Source organism: Lissotriton helveticus, chromosome 7, assembly GCF_964261635.1.
Source record: "Lissotriton helveticus chromosome 7, aLisHel1.1, whole genome shotgun sequence".
NCBI lineage: Eukaryota > Metazoa > Chordata > Amphibia > Caudata > Salamandridae > Lissotriton > Lissotriton helveticus.
This window is the reverse complement of record NC_136068.1, coordinates 858259033-858281789: the sequence shown is the minus strand read 5'-3', so window position 1 is coordinate 858281789 and position 22757 is coordinate 858259033. Positions and strand designations below refer to the sequence as shown.

General features: G+C 44.9%; 1 protein-coding gene across 2 annotated transcripts in view; it reads left to right on the top strand.

Annotated features, from left to right (window-relative positions):
* The window catches only part of DOCK2 (dedicator of cytokinesis 2), a 2042522-nt gene that overhangs the window by 1682753 nt on the left and 337012 nt on the right, over nt 1–22757 (top strand). For both annotated transcript variants that reach the window (XM_078653374.1, XM_078653373.1), the window contains exon 30: nt 21413–21491. In XM_078653374.1, the coding sequence (XP_078509500.1) occupies nt 21413–21491 (79 nt within the window). The remainder of the gene's footprint in view (nt 1–21412; nt 21492–22757) is intronic.

The following is a 22757-nucleotide window of genomic DNA, read 5'->3' as shown; positions in this document are numbered from 1 at the left end:
ATTGACTGATTCTTATGGGGTTAGAGTCTGGGAGACATTCTGAACGTAGAAAGTTTGACACTAATCCTTGACAGCGTAATATAAAGCCACACAATCCTAATATGATGGACAAGATGAGGGCAAAAAATAATGAGTTTTTATTTGAACAAACCCCACAAGCATGGGCAACACTGATTGATGAGGGTGCACTCTTCTTAGCATTTGCCAGCTAGCACTCTCCCTCGGACCATCTATCGCCTATCTGAAGATCAGAGACTGCAGGCCACCTTTGACCTTGTATCCTGCAGTATTTCTGCAGCCTGAGAAATCCGTCTCTTGAGAACTGACTGGTCGAAGCACACGCGAGGGATGCTACTAAAGCATGTCTGCACATCAATTATTTATCCAATCGGAGTGTGTATTTCATATTTATTTTATGTGGCATTTTATGGCATTTGACCAAACTCCGATACACAGGTTAAATATTATGGTTATTTCATTTTAGCTGTTGCAATTCTCCAGTCAAAGTTACCTTCCCACCACAGAATCTCTATTGTATCCTCCACCTCTGTCCCTTTAAAAATTAAATCTGATCTACTCTGGCTTCCTTTCACCTCCTACCTTTCTTCCAATCCCCCACCCTTATTGCGTGCTATTGGTCCCACGTAGTAATTCTTGCTCTTCTTTTTCTTTTCTCTTTTTCCTTTTTGCTCTTCTCTTTCTTTCTCTCCTTTCTTTTCCCCTTTCCTTATCTTCTCTTTCTTTCTTCTTTTTCTTCTTCGCCTCTAGCACTTTTTTGATTATTTATGTCAATTACTTGCTATTTACCATTGTACTTTTACAAATTATTCATGACTTGTTTTTTGTATTACTTAATAAATGCTTAGTAAAAAAATTAAAAAAAGTTACCTTCCCACATAAAACCAAAAAGTTTCATTAACTTTTCAGTGAAATTTCATTTGTCAGAGAGCTGCATAAATGTATAAACCAATACTGGTAAAAAAAAATGGCAGCCAACAGATTAATTGTCCAATCTAGCCATATACGCGTTTTGTAGTTTTAAGCAGGCAAAATGCTAGTGATGAGACAATTAGGAAAAAGTCCACACATATTGTACTTTAAATCGACTGCAGTTATTACATTGAATAGGTTTTAAAAATACTTAACCGAAAAATAACACTTGATCTCTGATTATCGCTAAGTATAATGGTTATTGCTTGCAAATGCTAATCCTTCATTCTTTTATAGTGTTTATCGGAGGCTAAGCCGGTTTAGGCCTCATCCGTCAGTAAACTCCATAGCTATGCGATATTAGCCAGTGCATCCTTCTTTTAAAAGTTATAAAGAAGCAAAGACATGCCGAAATTTTTTTTGTATTTTTTTGTATTGTTTGATGACATAAGTCGACGGTTTCCTCAATGTTACTGAGTGAGGATATCTATTGAAAGTATTTGAACATCATTCTGTACGATTTCCAGCCTTTCGTCGAAGGGGCAGGGAGTGGCGTCGGCGACATGTCGTAATATCTCTTAATCTTGCACTGGATGCATCAGATGTAACATTACAGTGTATAAATGTCTCACGACGAGGCTTTACCGACGGAGAGCGCACCATGCTGGTGTAATGTCCACAACACACGTGTATGACATTTGATAACATCACGATTCATGATCAGAGGGGGGTTGGAAGTGTTTCTCATGCATCAGTAGAAACTTCCAAGATAGATCAGGTGCAGTGGCTGCTGCTGATGAGAAACAGACCAATCAGCCATTTGTTCGTTCACTGAAGATGAGCAGTAATCTCGGCTGACTCCCTGGCATTTCACGAACGGGTAATTATCAAAATAGCTGAAAGCAATCTAAGAAGATTAAGCAGGGATTAAAAGTGCACTGACTTCTCTGTCCCTCCGTCTCGTTCTGCCATACACATAGCATGTACGTGCCGGCGGCAGTGTTTTCAGAACCACGCACATAATGCAAGCAGGTGTTATTAAAAAAACAATTTGGTGACCCAGTTCATGATCTCAAACTGAGGCTTTGCTTTTGCATAGAATTTCTAAAGTGTAAGACTCAAGAAGGAACTTTATCCCATTATCCCATCCCATTACATTGTTGACTACTTTTGTGTCATTCAATGGTCAAAGCAGCCATTCTGTGTGAATTTGCATCATGCTGCTAACCTGTGTTCTGTGCCCGTCGACTTCTCAGTAATACTTACTAAGACAATTGAGTCCACAATTCTCTGTCATGCCAATCTGTGTTTCTTTTCATCCAATTATCAGGCTCCACCACAAAACTTATTCTGAAAAACCAAGCCTGCCAAAGGTCCACTGGTTGTTCAACTGGGCGGGAGGGTTGGGGTGGTTATCAAATAGTGTGAAAAGGAAGACTAAGATCAAGTAATTTACATTACTCCTAAGTCACTTGGACATTAAATCCTTGCCAGTCTTCCTCATCTCACTTCTTACATTTTGTGGATGTATCAAAGCAGGAAAATGTGACCACAGAGGTGACAGGAAAGAACAAAGGTACACAAAGTCAAAATACGGCATCTCCTGCCATTTTAATGCCAGAAAAACATTGGAATGTCCTCAAGGGCCAGTAAATGAGAATTAGAATCACTTTAAAGAGCCATGGTCACGTGCAACATTTAATGCACCGTTAAAATGTGTATCAATGCCCTGGAGGACAGTTTTGTAAAAGTCTTTCATAGGCGCTCTGACAAAGGCTTCAGAAGAAGTGTTAGATATGGGGTCTCTGGTTGGCAGAGGTAGGGACCCTTCTTCCTAGTCAGGGTAAGGGGGATACACTTCTAAAATAACCCCTGCTCACCCCCTTGGCAGCTTGGCACGAGCAGACAGGCTTATCTCAGAGGCAGTGTGTAATGTATTTGTGCACACATACAGTAATACAGTGAAAACACTACAAATGGACACCACACCAGTTTTGAAAAATACGAAATCTTTATCTAAACCAAACAAGACCAAAACGACAAAAATCTACAATACAATAATCAGAATATGATTTTCAAAAGGTAGAAACAGTTCTGTCCATAGCAAACTATGGATGCAACACTTTCAACCAAAGTACCTTGGATGTGTCACATTCACAAACAGCCACAGGGAAGGAGATGCGTCAGTTCCTTACACCCAGGGAAGGTGATGCGTCGGTTCCTTACTCCAGGGGAGGTGATGCGCCTGTTGCTTACTGCCACGCAGGGGAGGTGATGAGTCGGTTCCCTCCTGAAAGGGAGTTGATGCGTCTGATTCTTACTGTGCAGGGAGGTGGTGTGTTGGATTCTTACTGTGGCCCCGGTGTTCTTGTAGACTTGGCGCTCAAGAGTGACTTGTTGTGCACCGGAGGCTTCTTGTCATCCAGCGTCGGTGCTGGGGACTGCGCAGCGAGGCTTTGCGTCTCCCGGTGGGACGCGGTAAGGCTTTGCGTCGCCTGACTTCAGTTCCAAGAGGCTTTGCACGGATTTGCGATGCCTCCCGCCGGGTCTTGCAGAGAGGAGCTGCAAAACACACTTCTGAGGCCTTTTGACTGCATGAGGCCCCTCAGGCAAGGGTACGACTCGCAGATGGCAGAGTCCAGCAGCACCAGCAGAATTGCAGTAAGTCTTTTGTGTCCCTGAGACTTCTTGAACAGGAGGCAAGCTCTACTTCAAGCCCTTGGAGATCTTCAAGCAGCGGACGCAGCACACAGCAAAGTCCTTTCTCATTTCCTTGGCAGAAACAGCCACTGCAGGCCAACCCCAGACAGCAAACAGCACATTGGCAGTATTCCTCCTCAGCTTCTCCAGCTTTTCCCCTTGGCAAAGGTATCTTTTGATTCCCAGAAATGTTCTAAAAGTCTGGGGTCTGGACCCCTCTTTTTATACACAAAAATCCATTGTTCTCTGAAGGCAGAGTGTGTCTGTACCCAGCCGAAACCAGTTCTGTCCTCACTGGTACAGCTTCCCGGCAGGAGGTGGAGACAGCATTGTTGAAGGCAGACTAGGCCTATTCAGGTGAAAAGGAAATCTCCTCCCCATACTCTAAATGCAGCCTAGGTCTATTCAGCCCACCGCTGACTCATAAGACTCTCTGGAGCCACTGTTCCTCCCCAGCTCCTGTCATCCAAAGCCAGACATTCAATACACAAACCTAGCAGTGGGAACACTGGATAGTTAGGCAAGAAAATACCTACTTTCTAAAAGTGGTATTTTCAAACACAGAATGCAAAAATCACCCTCACTAAAAGATGCATTTTAACATTCTGAGTTAAGGCATAACAAACTTTATTTTCCTGCCTTGTTCCGAGGGACAGTTATGTTTATAACATGTTATAAACAAACTCCCCATTTTATCTTATAGGAGCAGGTAGCCTTGCAATAGTTAAAAACGAGTTTGGCAGTAATTCACTATCATGACATGCCACACACACCAGGGCATGTCCTACCTTTCACATACAAGGCACCCTGCCCAAAGGGGTACCTTGGTCCTACTTTAGGGGTGACTAACATGTAAGAAAAGGGAAGGTTAGAGACTGGTAAGTGTGTGCACTTGCCAAGTCGAAATGGCAGTCCCAGACTTCACACAGGCTCTGCAATGGCAGGCTAGAGTTACATTTTAAAGGCTGCTTCTGTGGGTGGCACAATCAGTGCTGCAGCCCACTAGCAGCATTTGATATACAGGACCTGGGCACTCACAGTTCACTAGGGTCTGACTAGTAAATCAAATATGCCAATCATGGAATCACCAATCAATAACAACAATTTACAGGGAGAGCATATGCCCTTTAGCACTGATCAGTAGTGGTAAAGTGCCCAGAGTCGTAACACCAACAAAAACAAGTCAGAAACAGGAGGTCAAAAAGTTACAAATCTAGGGATAAACCCACTGAAAAAGCCAGGTTTAACAAGAAGTATACACAACACTGGAGGATAAACACTGAACCGGCCCCATCAGCAGAGACCCAGAGTCCTGGTGAGTTACCTTGATGGCCAACTAGATTTAATTACCCAATGTCTCTCTGGTATTGTGCTGAATATCACCAAAAGTGAAAAAGAAGCAATCTATCAGCTGGAATGCCACAGTACTGGCCAAATAAATACAAAGAGCAGTGTGCACATCAAAAGAGTACAATAGCATCTCCTTCGCGAAAGGAAAAAGTTAAATGCAATTCTGAAGCCAAATATTGGGACCTGGGTAAATCAGAAGGATCTTTGAAAAGAAACTAAAGACCTGGATGCAAAACCATCCTGTTACGAAAAAAAAATTCACACAAAATTACACCATATTTTCACTCAGCCTTCATCCTGAAGGAACATGACCACCAGAAAACTTCTTTGGCTATCAGCAAATATATGTCTACTAAATCCACTGATTCAAAGAAATGCCACTGTAGGACCAGGGCCGGTCCAAAGAGGAAGATACTGGGGAGTGACCCATAAACACCACTGAACAAATAATTTCATGTGTTGGCAAGCCACTAATTACACAAACCAGAAGAATGAACAACTGAAAGGTTTGATTTTTTTTGTTTTTGTTTTTAATCTGTTTTTATTTTTTATTAATAGGGTAGACAGTTACATTTCCATTTACACAGTTCTTGAGATGTCCGGCTCATGTATATAATGAACTACTGCAACAGCACATATTTGGTTCCAACATATTTGCATCAGTATACATGTTAATTACTAGGCACTTAGCTTGTGCCCTGACCAGCTATTTATCTTGGTCAGCGACCCTTGACCCCACCAGGTAGGTCGCTCCCTCTCCGCACATCACCGCCTGTGTCTCCCTGCCCCAGCTGCTGCTGCTGAGGAAGTTCGAGGCCATCCACCACCCGCAGGCTACCACCTGTGCCTCATCCCTAGTGGCCAGTGGTAGGCCATAGGTTTGTTCATCCACCGCTTTATTGCTTTTATGGTATTGCCTGTATTTTCCCTTTACATTATATCAGGTAGAACATAAAGTTTTCGCATATGCGGATGATGTTGCGGTTGTTACCTCTGATATTTGTTCTTCTCTACCCAAAATTATAGAACTTGCCCATGAGTTTGTTGAGCTATCAGGATATAAATTAAACATTTCGAAAACTCAGTTAATTCACTCGGAGGAAGGCAGACCAGAAGGTGTTGTATTTTCAACTACAGCCTCATATCTTTGTGTGACGATTTCTGCCAAAGTGGAGGACATTGTAGGACTTAACTCAGATCCTTTATTAACTTCTGCTAATAGGACTCTCGAGAGATTAAATAACCTACACCTATCGTTATATGGCCGTACCAATGTAGTGAAAATGATCATATTCCCCAAATTTCTTTATTTATTTCGCACCATACCAAAATTATTGCCCTCAGTTTTTTTTAACAAATTAGATAGAATTATCTCTAGGTTCTTATGGGGTTATCGGAGAGCCAGAAAATCACTTAAATGGTGTACTTTACCAAAAATAAGAGGAGGATGGGGGATCCTGAACTTCTGATTATATTATTTGGCAGTTTCATTAAGATTTATGGGTATTCTAATTTTTTCAGATTTTTGTTTGGATGACGCAATCACTCCCTCAATCTATGAAATGCTTTTGGGAGTAGAGGCTCGACAATGTTTGCTGAGATTGATAGAACCAAGTTACTATAAAAAAACAAAGTTTAAAATTATGTTATCGGCGTTTCAAATCTGGACACAGTATAAAAAAAGATTTTGTTTTTGTATTAATTTGAACTATCATACGCCTTTCTTGAGGAATTTTTTGTTTCCCGAAATTTTTAGAGATCCCGTCATTCAAAGAAGGAATGAGCTCAAGATCTGTTCACTAGTGGATTTGTATCAGGATGAGCAATTCGTATCATATTCCTATCTACAAAATAAATATAATCTTACAAGAGGAGACTTCTTTAAGTATCTTCAAATTCAGAGCTTTCTCGAGTCAAGGAATCTATTAAATACTAACTCAATGGGCAAAGTAGATGTGTTAGAAAGCTGTAGGAAAAAAAGCAGAATTGGTGTGATATATCAAATGATGTTAAATAGAATACAAGATAATTTAGTGGTATACACAGCTAAATGGCAAAGAAGTCTTGGAATCGAGACAGTCGATATAAACAGGTCTCTAGAAATGGCAAGCAAGGTTATATTTAACGGTTCATTTAAAAGTCAGCCTTTTATGTCCATTTTTGATTTGTGCTATACACCGGCCAAATTGGTGAAATGGAAAGCAAAGAAAGGTATTAATTGTAGCCGCTGTGGATATATGGCCGTGGATTCAATTCATATGTTTTTTGGTTGCCCAAAATTAACTAAATTTATAACAGAGGTACAAGGCTTTTTAATTAACATTTTAGAGACATCATTAGAACTAACACCGGAATTAGTAATACTTGGAATCCAAACTGATCAAATTGGTATTAAAACGGTTGAAGAAGAAGGCTTTCTATTTATAACTATGTCTGTATACAGATACTGTATAACCTCTCGTTGGTTAGATCCCGACCCCCGATCTTTCATCACTGGCAATCGAAACTATTAAGTATTTATCAGCTTGAAAATGCGGTGTATAAATTGAAGGGGCGAAATAAGAGGACATTTGGCCAAAAACTTTGGTCACCGATTAGTAACTGGATTTAATTTGTTTCTGTTGTGTTATAATCTGCCAGCTGAATATATTGTGATCTTTTGTAAATATCAGTGTTTATTCTTCCTGATGAACTCGGATGTGTATTTACTGTGCAACTTTCCACTGCCATAAAATCAATAAAGAAATATTTTTTTTAAAAAATGGTATTGCCTGTATTTCATTGTTGTGTCTGTGATTGCTGTTGTCTGTCTTCCCCCGCTGCCTGTACGTGGTCCGTGCCCCTTTTTCTTCCCTCTGTTCCTCTCGCTGTCCCCGTGCTCTCTCTACCCGGTCTTTCCTTCTGTACCCCTCGCTGCCCCCATGTCTCTGCCCGGTTTTCCCTTCTGTTCCCTTCGCTGCCCCCCTGTCTCTGCCCGGTTTTCCCTTCTGTTCCCCTCGCTGCCCCCGGGCCTCTCTGCCCGTTCTGCCTTCTGTTCTTAGCTGCCCCTGTATTTCTGTGTTCTGTATTTTGCCTCTGTGCCACTCGTTTTTCCGGTATTTCTGTGCCCTTTTGCCTTCTGTGCCACTCGTTTTTCCCTCGTTTTTGTGCCCCTTTTGGCTTCTGTTCCACTCATTTTTTGTGCCCGTCGGCCTTCTGTGCCACTCGTTTTTTCCTACGTTTTTTGTCCACCTTTTGCCTTCTGTTGCACTCGTTTTTTGTGCCCTTCTGTCCTCTGTTCCACTCGTTTTTTGTGCCCTTCTGCGCCACTCGTTTTTCCCTCGTTTTTGTGCCCCTTTTGCCTTCTGTTCCACTCATTTTTGTGCCCTTCTGCCTTCTGTGCCACTCGTTTTTCCCTTGTTTTTGTGCCCCTTTTGCCTTCTGTTCCACTCGTTTTTTGTGCCCTTGTGCCCTCTGTTCCACTCGTTTTTTTTGCCCTTCTGCCCTCTGTTCCACTCGTTTTTTGTGCCCTTCTGCCCTCTGTGCCACTCGTTTTTCCCTTGTTTCTGTGCCCCTTTTGCTATCTGTTCCACTCGTTTTTTGTGCCCTTTTGCCTTCTATGCTACTCATTTTTCCCTCGATTTTGTGCCCCTTTTTACCTTCTGTTACCTTCATTGTCCCTCACCGCCCTCGCCCCTGCGGCCCCGCCCCCCTGACGGCCCACTGCCCATTCGCTGCCCCCGCCTCCCAGCTGCTCCTCCCTCCCACCTCTCCATATATGCCGGCCGCTGCGCCCGTCCGTACCTGGACCGTGCCCAGCGCCAGAACCCCTGGCCCCCCGCACCCACCACGACGACCGTCACCACTACGACGCCAGCACTCTGCATGCTCTCAATTCCAGATGGAGCCACACATGCTTCAAGGCCACCCCGAAACGCACACACGGCCCCTTCACCTGCCGGAACTGCAGCTACACCAGCCTCAGAGCCGACGAATCACCCACCAAGAAAGACCCCAACCACCTCCGATGCATACTACTGAACACCCGCTCCGCACGCAAGCATGCCGTCGAGCTCTGGGACCTGCTCGACACAACATCCCAGGAAGTCGCCTCCCTGACAGAGACCTGGTTTAAGGACTCCTCCTCACCCGACATCGCCATAGCCATCCCAGATGGCTACAAGATCACCCCCAGAGACTGCACCAACGGAGTCGGAGGAGGAATCGTCATCATCCACAAGAACAGTATCAGTGTCTTGACTAGCACCGACGACGCACTCAGCACCGCACAACACATTCATTTTCAAATCCACACAGATCCTAACTCCATCCTTAGAGGCACCTTCGTCTACCAACCCCACGGACCCTGCCCCCAGTTCAGCAACTCCATCATCGACGTGATCAGCACGCCCGCCCCGACCTCCACCGACTACATCCTCCTCGGAGACCTGAACTTTCACCTTGAGAACAACAACGACAACAACTCCACAACCCTGATCGATAACCTCCCCAACCTCGGACTGAAGCAACTCGTCACAACGTCCACCCACTGCGCCGGCCAGACGCTCAACCCCGTTTTCTCCTCAAAGCCGCACGTCTCCGTCAGCCACACCACCTCTGGACAAACCACCGCTGCATCCACTTCGCCTTCCGGAAGCCCACCACACATCACCGCACCCAACAAATCCCCCGCCGTTGCAGGAGCAAAATCACCGAAGACCAACTACATGCAAACCTCGCTCTCAGCCCACCCACCGAACTCTCCAACACCGACGACGCTGCCCACAGCCTCAGACGCTGGATCAAGGACTGCAGCAACACTCTCACCCCGCTAAAGAAACCCCCCCCTCACAGAGACACCAGCAAGAGGGCCAGCTGGTTCACCCCAGAACTCCTGCCTCCAAGCAAGCCTGCCGGAAACTAGAGAAGAAATGGCACAGTGAACAAACTCCGGACAGCCACGCAACACACAAGGACGCCATCTGCAACCACCACCACCTCATCAGGCGGCCAAGAGGACCTCCTTCAAAGACAGCCTCGACAACAATGCACACAATAGCAAGGAGCTCTTCAACATCGTGAAGGAAATCTCCAACCCCAGCTCCAACACCAACGACATCTCACCGTCGCAAGAACTATGTGACTCCCTCGCCACCTTCTTCCACTGCAAGATAGCAGACACCCATGACAGCTTCAACACCCAGTCAGCCACAACAGACAGCAACACAACAGACCCTCCGCACACCATCGACCACGACCCCCTGCTAGCCTGGGCCAGTGTGAGCATCGATGACACCATCAAGACCATGCGCACAATCCACTCCGGCTCTCCGTCACACCCATTCCCGCACCACGTCTTCAACAGAGCAAGCAGCTCCCTCGCACGCCACCTGCGCAACTTCATCAATCTGTCCCTCAAGAACGCGACCTTCCCAGAGATCTAGAAAGACGGCGAGATCAACGCCCTACACAAAAAATCTAAGGCAGACCCAAGAGACCTCAAGAACTTCCGGCCCATCTCTCTGCTCCCCTTCCCGGCCAAGGTCATCGAGAAAACCGCCAACAGACAGCTAACCCGATACCTCGAAGAAAACAGAATCCTGGACCCTTCCCAGTCAGGGTTCCGCAGCAACCACAGCACCAAGACTGCCCTAATCGCCGCCACCGATGACATCAGGACCCTGCTGGACAATGGCGAGACCGCAGCACTCATCCTCCTAGACCTCTCTGCCGCCTTCGACACCGTCTGCTACCGCACACTACGCGCACGCCTCCACGCTGCAGGGATCTGAGACAAGGCTCTGGACTTGACCACCTCCTTCAACTCCGGCAGATCCCAGAGCGTCCGCCTCCCCCCATTCCATTCCAAAGCCTCCGAGATCATCTGCGGCGTACTCCAGGGATCCTCCCTCAGCCCAACACTGTTCTACATTTACATGGCCCCGCTCACACACGTAGCCTGACAGCACGACCTCAACATAATATCCTATGCCGAAGACACTCAGCTGATCCTCTCCCTCACCAAGGACCCCATCACCACCAAAGCCAACCTCCACGAAGGAATGAAGGCCATCGCTGACTGGATGAAGACCAGCCGTCTGAAGCTGAACTCGGACAAGATGGAGGTCCTCATCCTCGGCTCTAACCCATCAGCCTGGGACGACTCCTGGTGGCCGACGCCACTGGGGCAGCCCCGTCACCCACCGACCACTCACGCAACCTGGGAATCATCCTCGACTCAACGTTCTCAATGACCAAGCAAGTCAACGCCGTCTCCTCCTCCTGCTTCAACACCCTCTGCAGGCTCCTCAAGATCTACAGATGGATCCCAACAGATACAAGAAAGACAGTTACCCAGGCCCTTGTCAGCAGCAGACTAGAATCCGGAAACGCCCTCTACGCGGGAGCCCCGACCAAGCTCATTAAATGACTACAACGCATCCAAAACACCTCGCACGACTGATCCTCGATGTACCACGCCATGGCCACATCATCCCCCACCTGAGAAACCTGCACTGGCTCCCCGTCAACAAGAGGATATCCTTCAAGCTCCTCACCCACACACACAAGGCACTCCACCAGACCTGCCCACCCTACCTCAACAGACGGCTTTCCTTCTCCATCCCCAACCGCCAGCTACGCTCCGCCGACCTCTCACTCGCCACAATCCCCCGCATCCGAAGAACAACCACCGGTGGGAGATCCTTTTCCCACCTCGCCACCAAGACATGGAACCCCCTCCCACTGAGCCTTCGACAGACCCAAGATCTGCTGACCTTCAGGAGGATACTCAAGACCTGGCTGTTCGATCAGTAGTGCCCCCCCCCCCAGTGCCTTGAGGCCCTCGCGGGTATGTAGTGCACTTTACAAATGATTGATTGATTGTTTGATTGGCTGTTGTGTCTAAGGTCAGCCCTGCATATAATCTGCGCAATGCAAGTTGCAGATTACTCTACTATTTCGGGAGGCAAAAAGTAATGGGTGGAACAAAGTTAAATTACAGGCAGCAGGGGAGGAGCCAAGATGGCGATCGGAACAGTCGCATGAACGCTTCGCTCTGAGGTCCCTTCCTCCCCGCTTACCTATCCTGTCGATAATCCTGTTCGAGGCTTTCTGATTTCTACTGCTAGAGAAAATCGCTCACTTACCGTCTGATTTTGGGGCTCCAACGTGCAGTGGTTCCTGCAATCTGCCCTTGTCTGCTTGCTGGCCTTCCCGGCCCTGACGCCGGGGCCTCGAGTGCAGCGCCTGCCCGGCGGTGTTCGGAGTGTTGGTGGCCCTGGTCCGGATGAGAAGCCTGTTGGTGGGAGCCTGAGAGCCGCGAGCCGGGAGAGATGGAGCGGACCCACTCCCAATAGTGGGTCACCCCGTATGCCCGAGCAGTTGGTGAACCGGAGAGAGGCCGTGTTGTCCGGTTCCCCTTGGGTGGGACGCCCACTCATGTTAATAGTCCCGTCCGGGAACCGGTGCCTGGCTCCCGGAGAGCTGCTGGGAGCACACCCGGCCTTCTGGTGACTCTCCTTTCTTCGCCGGGCGCCGACCGCCGCTGATCGGCTGTGGGTCCTGTTGCCTCTGGCGGTCATGATGGACTTGGAGGTGGAGGGGATAATGGCGGCGAACGATGTGCTCAAGATGGCGGATGACCCCTTGGAGTGTATCCCTCCCAGAGACGATGACACTGTTGCATTTGAGACCCCCAGACCTCGGTTACTTGGGGCGGCGCTTACACGAAGTCATGTGCTGCTTGCGCTGGTTACTCTGCGGACCGATCTGCTCTGGAAGTCCCGGGACTTGGAGTTACGGATCGCTGCCATTGTTGATCCGCCATTTTGTGGCGTAGTGCCTTCTCCCCGAGTTGGTCCCGTTGATTCTCCTCCGGTTGCTGAGCCGGGGTCCCCGGATGAATCTACGATTTTGAGGGAACAAATGGACCTGGCGCCGGTGCTGCAATGTTTCCCACATCTTGTGTTCTCCAATCCGTGCTGGGCAGACCTGATTTTGGACTTGGCCGCGTTGGTGATTGGCGTACTGTTGCATTCTGGCTGCCGCCATGTATCGTTGGCTACTTCTTGGTGGCTGGGACAGTGTTGTGCGAAGATGCCGCCTGCCTCACCTGACTGGTATGGACTTTTTGTATCGTACTGTCTCCTGACTGCACGGATGTTTGGCAGTTCTACTATTCACAGAAGTGGCCAGGGGTGACCTTGCCTAGGTCCGGGCGGGACTTTCTCTTAGTTAATGGCGTATCCGGGACTCGTCTTGTGGACTGTTATTGATTGCACCCTGTGCGTTGGCTTTTCTCTGTATTCTTTCTGGCCTCGATCTGTAAGCTTTCTGTTGCGGGGATGGGGGGGACCGGGTGTTTCCATCGCCGGCTCCTCTCCTCATTCTTTCTTTTTCTCCCTTTCGTTATTTTTCTCTTCTTCTTCTTTTATTTCCTTTCTTTCGGGTGACTCTGGGGCGACAGACACGCTGTTAGTGGGGTAGGCCATAGCCATTACGGTGATGTAGGGTGGCGGGTGATGGGGGGGTTTGTTATTTTAATTTGTTTTGTTCTATGGTCCCTTTTTCTCCCCTTTCAAGGGGGTTGGCTATGTCTCTTTTTTCTCTCCTTTATTTATCCGGTGTCTGCACTTGCCTTTCTTACTGTCTGGTGCGGGTGGGCTTTCTACACGACGTCTTGCTAAATTGCTTGCTATGGTTTGACCTTTACTTCTGGCCCACCTTTGGTGGGCGTAGGGTGTATTTGGCCCCGTTACTTATTATTGCTTTCTGATTGCATGGGGGGATATACCCCTCCCGTCGCCTTTTCTTTGATTGTGTTGCATGACGCCTTGGTTGATATAGCCGCTGCCTCCTCTTAATATCATAAAAATGAAACCTCTTTTATCCTTGCGCTTTCCTGTGTTACGACCACATCTTACGCTATACTGTACTTACTTTTTATCGTACACGTCTAAACTGCTCTGTTTTTGATCTCCTGATTTTGCGGCCGGCCCCTGTGGTTGTAGGCCTGCGCTTGTATTGCTCTGCTTATATTAATAAAGGTTTTTAAAAAAAAATTAAAAAAAAAAAATAAAAAATTACAGGCAGCAGTGTGTCTAACTATTGCGGCCCTTGATCCCGAGCATAACATTTTCGTGCACAGCTTGTGACCTAAATCGTATGACTATTTGATATTAAAACTGTGGTGAGAGGTGCATACCCAATTCCGCATTCAACAGTGCCTCTACTATGCGCTTGGGCGAGCACGCCTCTTCCAGTCCAGGAGGGAGAAGGGGGGTGGGGGGGGGTTGGCGTGTCTGTGTCCATTTGGTGCTCACTCTGCATGTTATGTAGGATGGTGTCCCAGCTGGCTGCAACAGGGATTTTAGGGAGGCCTAATGTGCCTTCCTTGTGTAACGCAATGCTCTCAGCCTTGGCCCATATTTGCCGGGGGAGTTTCCAAGCCAAATCCTGGGGGGCTCAGGGGACTTCCACCTTTTTGTGATCAGTTGCTTATCTACTATTACTCACAGATCAATGAAACGAGAGGTCACCCTCTGCTTTTTGCACCTCTGGTAGAGATGTAGTATACATGACCCCCATGTGAAAGGCACTGCGTGCTCTCTACAACAGGATAATGTGTCTGTAACTGACCTCCAGTGCTCGTAGAGGAGCAGGCAGGTCCATAATATGTGCAGGAAATCAACATCTGAAAGGTAGCAATGTGGGCAGCTGGCATCTGTGGGGTTAAAGTATTTGTTCATTTTTTGCTGGAGTGAGATACGCTATATGCATAATATAGTATTGTATTAGGTGGAAATGCATGTTCCTGGGTACATTGACCGGGCTTTCCAGGGTGGTAGCCCTTTCTTTATCTGTGAAAGGACGTTGTAAGTCCCCTTCCTAGTGATGTCTCAACTGTGATAGTGCCACTGAAGTGTGTTGTCGGAGTGAGGCAGCAAACTATTTTGTGAGGTGCTTACCCTGTCCACGACATGAAAGTGATGAATAGTTAGGTGCATTTGACGTTTGTGTGTCATTTGGGCTGTGTCTAGGCCATCCTCTGCGATCAGTGTAGCGTACGATGTCAGTGTGCCGTCTCTGTACAGATCTCCCATGGCGTGAATTCTGGCCCCCTGCCACTGGTGCAGTTTGACTGACATGGTGGTCACACAACCCAAAGGCAGTGCAGATGCATACAGTGTCACCTCCCGGGTATATATAAGCTCCTACGGTAGAATTGGTGCGTGATTTTAAGCAACAGGGGCTATGGCAGCTTTGCCTTTGTGCAGGAGTGAAATAGGGAGAGCAGGGAAGAGAGTGACCCAGTGGTGAAATAGCGGCTGTGTCAGTCATTTGAAGATCAGACATCTATCTTGCCACCTACTGGAGCTGTGCAGCGAGATAATATTGTTCCATATGAGGCTCTGCCAAGCCACCCTGGTTCGTTGCGGATAGAGCTTATTGATGGCTCTACGATGGCGGGAGCTGCCACATAGAAATTCTTTGATGGTGCCTTCAATGACACGAAAGAGGGGAGGTGGTATATTAAGGGGTGGAGGGGTAATGTAGTATAGGAGTCTCGGCAGGACCACCATTTGAACTAGGGCCATGCGGCCCATGACCGACAATGAAAACACCTAAAAGCTTTAATGGCAGACATTTGGCTCCAAAGAGTGGACACTGCCAGGCCCAAAAGGAAACCATCCAACCTGATGTCTAAAACCTTGGAATGCTCACATTAGGCTTTGAAAGCCCTATGAAGAGCAATATGTCTCAAAGTTCTTCCAATGCCATGCACATAAATTAAGGGTGTCTGGATACAGGACTACTGGATACAAAGTGACACCTTGGTCCAAGAAGTCTTGCTAGCTTCAGATCCCGAAGGAGGAGGCACAGAAGTATGGACTTCAAGATGCATGCAGAGGTTGGCTTGCCCTTGGCAAACATTCAGATCAGCTGCACAGAGTGCTGAGAGAGGAAGTCCAGGATTTTTGAGGCCAGAAAGGAGCCACCAAAATGACCTCTGCATGGTTGTGCTTGATCATCTGCACAATCCAGGCATGCAGCCAGGTCAATGGAAATGTACACACAACACCTGAGGCCATGTGAGGGACTCCCTCGACTCTGTAACATCCTTGAGTGGGGTGCAGGGAGCAGAAATGTGGAAAAATGCATCCTAGTCTGATGCAATCAGGTCCAAATCAATCTGAAATGGATCAAACACAGGCTCAGTAAAATGGAGGCGGGGAAGACCCAGCTTAAGAAATCTGCATACCAAATGTTTCCCCAGAAGGTAAGTCACTGCGAGAGATAAATGATTAAGGGCCATATGTATCAAGGTACCAATTTGCGATTCTGTAATAGCGATTTTTAAGAAATCGCTATTTCAGAATCGAAATTGGTATGTATCAAGAAAATTGCAATTTTTTAGCGATTTCTTGATATTCCTTAATTGCGAATTCGCAATTAAGGAATACTTTCCCATTCATTTCTATGGGCCAGGAGGCCCATAGGAAGGAATGGGAATGTATTCTCAATTTGCGATTCACAATTTGTTAATCGCAAATTGAGAATAATTTCAAGGGTGCAGGGGTGTCCAAAGGAAACCCTGTTGCACCCCTGAAATAAGCATGGGTGCACATGTGGTGCACATACATGCCCTAAGGGCATGTATGTGCGTCACATGGCACTTTTAAAAATGCAAAAATGGGCATTTTTCAAGAAATTCGCAAATTACCACCAACTTGAAGTTGGTGGTAATTTGTGATTCCTTATGGGCATTTTGCTACTTTTTTTCCCTTCATACATTGCATTTAACTTAAATAAGGAATCGCAAATTTTGCGATTCCTTATTTTGCACCAGATTTTTCTTAATACATACCATTTAGCAAATTCGCATTCGCAAAGGCCGAAATTCTCCGAATTTCGGCCTTTGAGAATGCAAATTTGTATGATACATATGGCCCATAGCTCCGTGCAGATTAGGCCTATGCACCTTTTAAATGTGTCATGCTAATCCGAGTAATTTCAGTTATTTTACAATCTATTTGTGATGTGAAATTCCTGAAAATTATGCAATTATGCCAGCTCATTTAATATTGGGGGAAAATGCCTACTGCAGGAGCACAGTGTGTGAGCTGCTGCTGGCTGTTGCTGTTAGTGGTCGGCTGCTGCATTTTGAGCAATTTCTTAGCATAAAAAACCTCCTCAAGTCCTTTTTGGATAGTACAGTTCAATTTGCTATAAGAAAATAGTGCTAAATGCAGGGTTATGCTCCTTGTTTAAATCTATGTAATTGCTCATAATTTTGCCTTAATTTTGTGTGATTACACACAGCAAATTCCATGACTCTCACCAACCCTTAGAGCAGGAGCCTTTTTTTGCGCCAGTCCCATCTGTTAGGGAATCCAAATCTCACCTTGAAGGTTAATGAATGCACAAGCCAGCTAGCTGCTGAAATGTTGATCTGGGCAAAAACTATTAGCCAGTTTTGAAGGGGTAGAGTGATAGGTGTGTATCACTTACAACGCAACTTTTACGTCGTAATGCTGTTACAACGCAGCTATTACAACGCAGGATCCATTACATCGGATGCCATTACAACGCATGGCATTACATAGCAGATGGTATTACAACGCATACCATTACATCGTAAGTATTGGTAAGTATATAATTTTATTTTATTTTATTTAATATTATATAATTGATTTAATTATTATTAATTATAAATAAAAATAAATAAAAATATTTATTTATGTTTTTAAATATTATAAATTAAATTTATTAATTTAAGTAATTTTTTAAATAAGTATGAGTATAGGAGTATATGTTTTGGGGTACTGAGGTATATGTTTTGGGGTGTTTGGGTATTTTTAGGTTTTAGGGCAGGGTTTGGGTTTTGGGGTACAGGGGTGTTTTTAGGTTTTAGGGTTTTGGGGTACAGGGGTGTTTTTAGGTTTCAGGGTAGGGTTTGGGTTTTGGGGTACAGGGGTGTTTTTAGGTTTCAGGGTAGGGTTTGGGTTTTGGGGTACAAGGGTGTTTTTAGGTTTCAGGGTAGGGTTTGGGTTTTGGGGTACAGGGGTGTTTTTAGGTGTCAGGGTAGGGTTTGGGTTTTGGGGTACAGGGGTGTTTTTAGGTTTCAGGGTAGGGTTTGGGTTTTGGGGTACAAGGGTGTTTTTAGGTTTCAGGGTAGGGTTTGGGTTTTGGGGTACAGGGGGTTTCAGGGTAGGGTTTGGGTTTTGGGGTACAAGGGTGTTTTTAGGTTTCAGGGTAGGGTTTGGGTTTTGGGGTACAGGGGTGTTTTAGGTTTCAGGGTAGGGTTTGGGTTTTGGGGTACAGGGGTGTTTTTAGGTTTCAGGGTAGGGTTTGGGTTTTGGGGTACAGGGGTGTTTTTAGGTTTCAGGGTAGGGTTTGGGTTTTGGGGTACAGGGGTGTTTTTAGGTTTCAGGGTAGGGTTTGGTTTTTGGGGTACAGGGGTGTTTTTAGGTTTCAGAGTAGGGTTTGGGTTTTGGGGTACAGGGGTGTTTTTAGGTTTCAGGGTAGGGTTTGGGTTTTGGGGTACAGGGGTGTTTTTAGGTTTCAGGGCAGGGTTTGGGTTTTGGGGTACAGGGGTGTTTTTAGGTTAAATTAAATTAATTATATTATATTAATTACATTTCTTAATTAAAATAATTAAATTAAATACATTATTTTAAATAATTTAATTTAATTACAATCAAAAAAATATTTACATTAAATTAATTTAATTATATTAATTAAATAAAATTAATTACAATTTTTATTAAAATTAATTTAAATAAATAGATTTAAATTTATTAAATAAAAATAATTACTATTTTAAAATGTATTTTAATTAAATTAATTAAATTAAATTAATTAAATTAACTTAATTTAATTTTTTTTAAAAAGGTATACTTACCTATACTTACGATGTAATGCCATGCGTTGTAATAGCATCTGCTATGTAATGCCATGCGTTGTAATGGCATCCGATGTAATGGATCCTGCGTTGTAAAAATTCCGATGTAACGGAATGCGTTGTTATAAACCGCGTTGTAGTGACACCAATCCGAGTGATACGTAGATGGGTGTGTTGAATTGCAGCATGCTCTCTCAAATTAGCAGAAGTGGCCTAGAGACCATAGTCCATGAACAGAGACCTCCAGTATGATCACCCTCCAACCCCTGCTGCTAACATCCAGCTTGAAAGTCAAGGGAAGGGAATAAGCCACTATTTCCAAAATGTGTGAGGACAGCCAGCACTGGATTTCAACATAGTAAGAGGAATGGCCTTGTAATGAGGAGTACATGCCTAATTGATCAGGAGATTACACAGGCTGGGTTCCATCTCACCCTGCATTCATTACAAATATTGAGAAGATGACCTTGATAATCCACGCAAGGTTGGTAGAGACACCAGCTTCTGTCTCATTGGAGGAGAGGAACAACTGTCCCTAGCTTGTTAAAAAAACACTGTCCCAAATTAAAAGTCTTGGGAAGGCACCAGATGGGACTTTGAACTTTGTCTAAGATGAATTGGGGCTGAAACACCATGTGGACTTTCCAAAGCATCCTTGACCTCATTTAAAATGAAGAGGCTCAGATTAGCTGGTCTATAATTGTAAATACCTGGAACCCTAGCAATGAAGAATACATGTCAAATAAACCAGCATCTTTGAAGCTCCCCGGGAGCTGAGGCCACACTATCACAAAGCTGACCTCAGATTGAGGGAGGCCATGAAATTATCTGGCCCAACTAAAGGCTGGATAGTTTAGAATGTCCCAATTATGAGTCAACGGAGAGTCAGCAAGCGATTCATCCTCTCAAATTCAAGTTATGACTAAAATCCCTTTCTAGTCTCCGTGCACAAAGAGGATGCACTAGTAGCCTGGTGCCTTTCTTACTGGCACTGACCCCAGAGAGGCCATATCCTGTAAGCCATGTGCACCCTGCAAGATAATCTGGTACTGGCTTGTACAATGGCATGTTGGAGAGGGGCAGAAGAACTCCCCAGGCGACTTTTGGAACTGAATTTGGCAGCCTGATTCCAAGACATTAAGCACATCAGCATCTCAGATGGAATATTTCCAGGTGTCCAAGAAGACCAGGAATATCACCCAACGAGCCTTTGACAAATTTGTGGTGCAGTTAGATAGTTACAATTTTGGAGAACAAGGGCTGGAGTGGGTGGAGGCTGCTGGAATTGGGGATTGTCAGCATAAGGGTCCGGAAGGACTATCCATGCCACCTGGAGGAGGAAAGCACAAAGATCCAATGGGAACCAAAACAGCCCCACCTACACACCTCAATTGGCTAAAAGTTGTCAATAGCTTGGATTTTTCAACTGACTTCATAACATAACATGTGTATTTGTAAAGCGCACATTCACCCGTAGACATCTTGGCACTGAATACCAGATGTTTATTGTTACCCAACAGTACTCATTTTATGAACCTCGGATGGATAGAAGGCTGAGTGGACCCACCAGGATTTGAGCCTGTGACCATGAGATCAAACACAGGCCCCTGCAGAGGATGCATTAGTCCACTGAGCCACCAGACCCGAGACTTCATAACAAGGTCCTCAAGCTTCCTACCTTGAAAGAAGACAGCAAAGTCTTCTGCGAGTTGTCAGCTTTTAGGAACACAAATCGTGATTGGCAGCTATTGAATAAATAAATGCACCACACGAAGCACTGAAGAACCGAGGAATCAAATAAAATGTCTAACACAAATCAGACGTTATGTTCCGTCATGAACATTTTTTTGCTTGTCTGCTGCCATTTCGATGCCAAAGACTGATGGTAGTGAGCAGATTGGAGAGCCAAGCAGGGACAATTCAGGTTATACAATTTTGTGAATACTCCTCTTCTCTGAAGGACTTACTGTACAGCTCCACAGGCAGCACACCAGTGGGCAACACCTGCCATTTGCCCGATGGCCCAATTCAGCCAGTCACAAGACCCCACTATCACAGGTAACGAAGAAGCAGGTAATGGGGTGCTGTGGTCATTAGCCTTCAGCAAGGGCAAAAATAGCAGGACCCTAACTGCCCCGACTCCCATCCTGATTGAAAAAGCTCATTAGGACTGTTTATAACACAGTTCCAGTTGCAAACAGGACAGGAGGCATGATCACATTAATATTCTCTATTAGAAGACAAAAAATATGTCTTGGTATTGGTTTTAAAGTTTATAGCATAGGTAAGTCCTGTCTATATAGCAAAGCAAAGAATAGAATAGGTAAGTCCTGCCTAACAGGCCTGCCAGACGTTCTTGTAAAGCAGCATTCATTCTTGAATCCAAACCATAACATAATAATCGATTCTTATTCCCTACAAAAAACAATAGTTCCTGTGTCAGGAAAGGAGTGTGTACAGTCATGGTTTGATCTTCACAAAATATGCCTTGATCTACGCTAATGAAAAAAGATGCGCTTTTTAAATGCAATGTTTCTTTTTTTGCAGAGTGTTTTTGAGAGCCATCAATAAATTTGCTGAAACAATGAACCAGAAGTTCCTGGAGAATATGCATTTTGAAGTGCAGGTATGCTATATTACATTTTCGCATTCAGGTTCACTTTGCATTCAGGAATATTGCTCCAGGTTGACATTGAATGAATGGTACATTTGTAATGGAGAAATAATTTACAAAAAATAAATATTCTATTCAATTAATTGGGTTTTCCATTTTCTGTAGTTTTTAAAATGTCAAAGTAAAGTGTTGCTTTTTACAAATGGCCTGATTCACACATCCTGAACTTAAAAAAAAATTGTCTAGCTAAATATTTAAAATATGGTATTAGAAAGATGTGGCGGTATTATAAGGTATAAACATTTTCCTCTGAAAAACATTGTTTAATATATAGTGACTTAGGAAGGAATTCACTGGTGGATTTAGCTAGGTTCCATCCCTTATTATATAGGCATAGAATATGGAGCAACCTTCATGTGTCCTCTTATGCAAGGGGTCTTGGGGATGTTATCGAGTCAGACCGCTACCACAAAATAAGCTGTCTCAGAGGTATTAAAGGGGCACTGATGGCTATGGGTCCGCCAATAGCAAAAAACAAAAGGAGATACCCTCAAAATCCAATTGGGACAGGGTAAGATATTTCAAATTTAACAAAGTACCTACACTAGACACACATTATCATTCTTTGCATATTGCTGATTATTAAGACATGGACAACCTATGGTTACAAATGCAATACAAATTAAAAGATCAAATCAAAAGTACGTCAGTAGAACCAACATTAATTAAACAATTCAAAGAAGTAACTTAAAAACATCAATTTATTATAAAAAAAGAGGGATAAACCTCTACAGATTAAAAATAATATTACAATTCATATACACACAAAACCAGACAGTCAACACAGCTTTTCGGTGATTATATCGATGTAACACCTTCTTCAGGACGGTTTGTTCTATAGTCTTTATATGTAGACTAGTGATTAGTTATGATAGATTAAAAAAACCAAACAATTCATCTCTGTAATTTTACACTGTTGCCGGTTTCCGTTGTTGTAGGATAAAAAACCCTTATTGGGTTCAATGTCAAAAAACATATAGGAAGCTGTGCGTTGGATGGCCCACCGTATTTAAGCAACTCCACTGTAATGCTAAAAATCTTCGGATATTCTTTTTCAGACCTTCTTGTGTCTTGCCCACTCTTTGTCTCATTGAGGGTCTTCAAACAGCTAGATGGCCTCCCTGTCTCCAAAACGTACAGCTTCCGGGTCGTGACCCGGAATCTGTAAGTTTTGAAGTCCCTCAATGAGAAAAAGAGTGGCCAAGACACAAGAAGGTC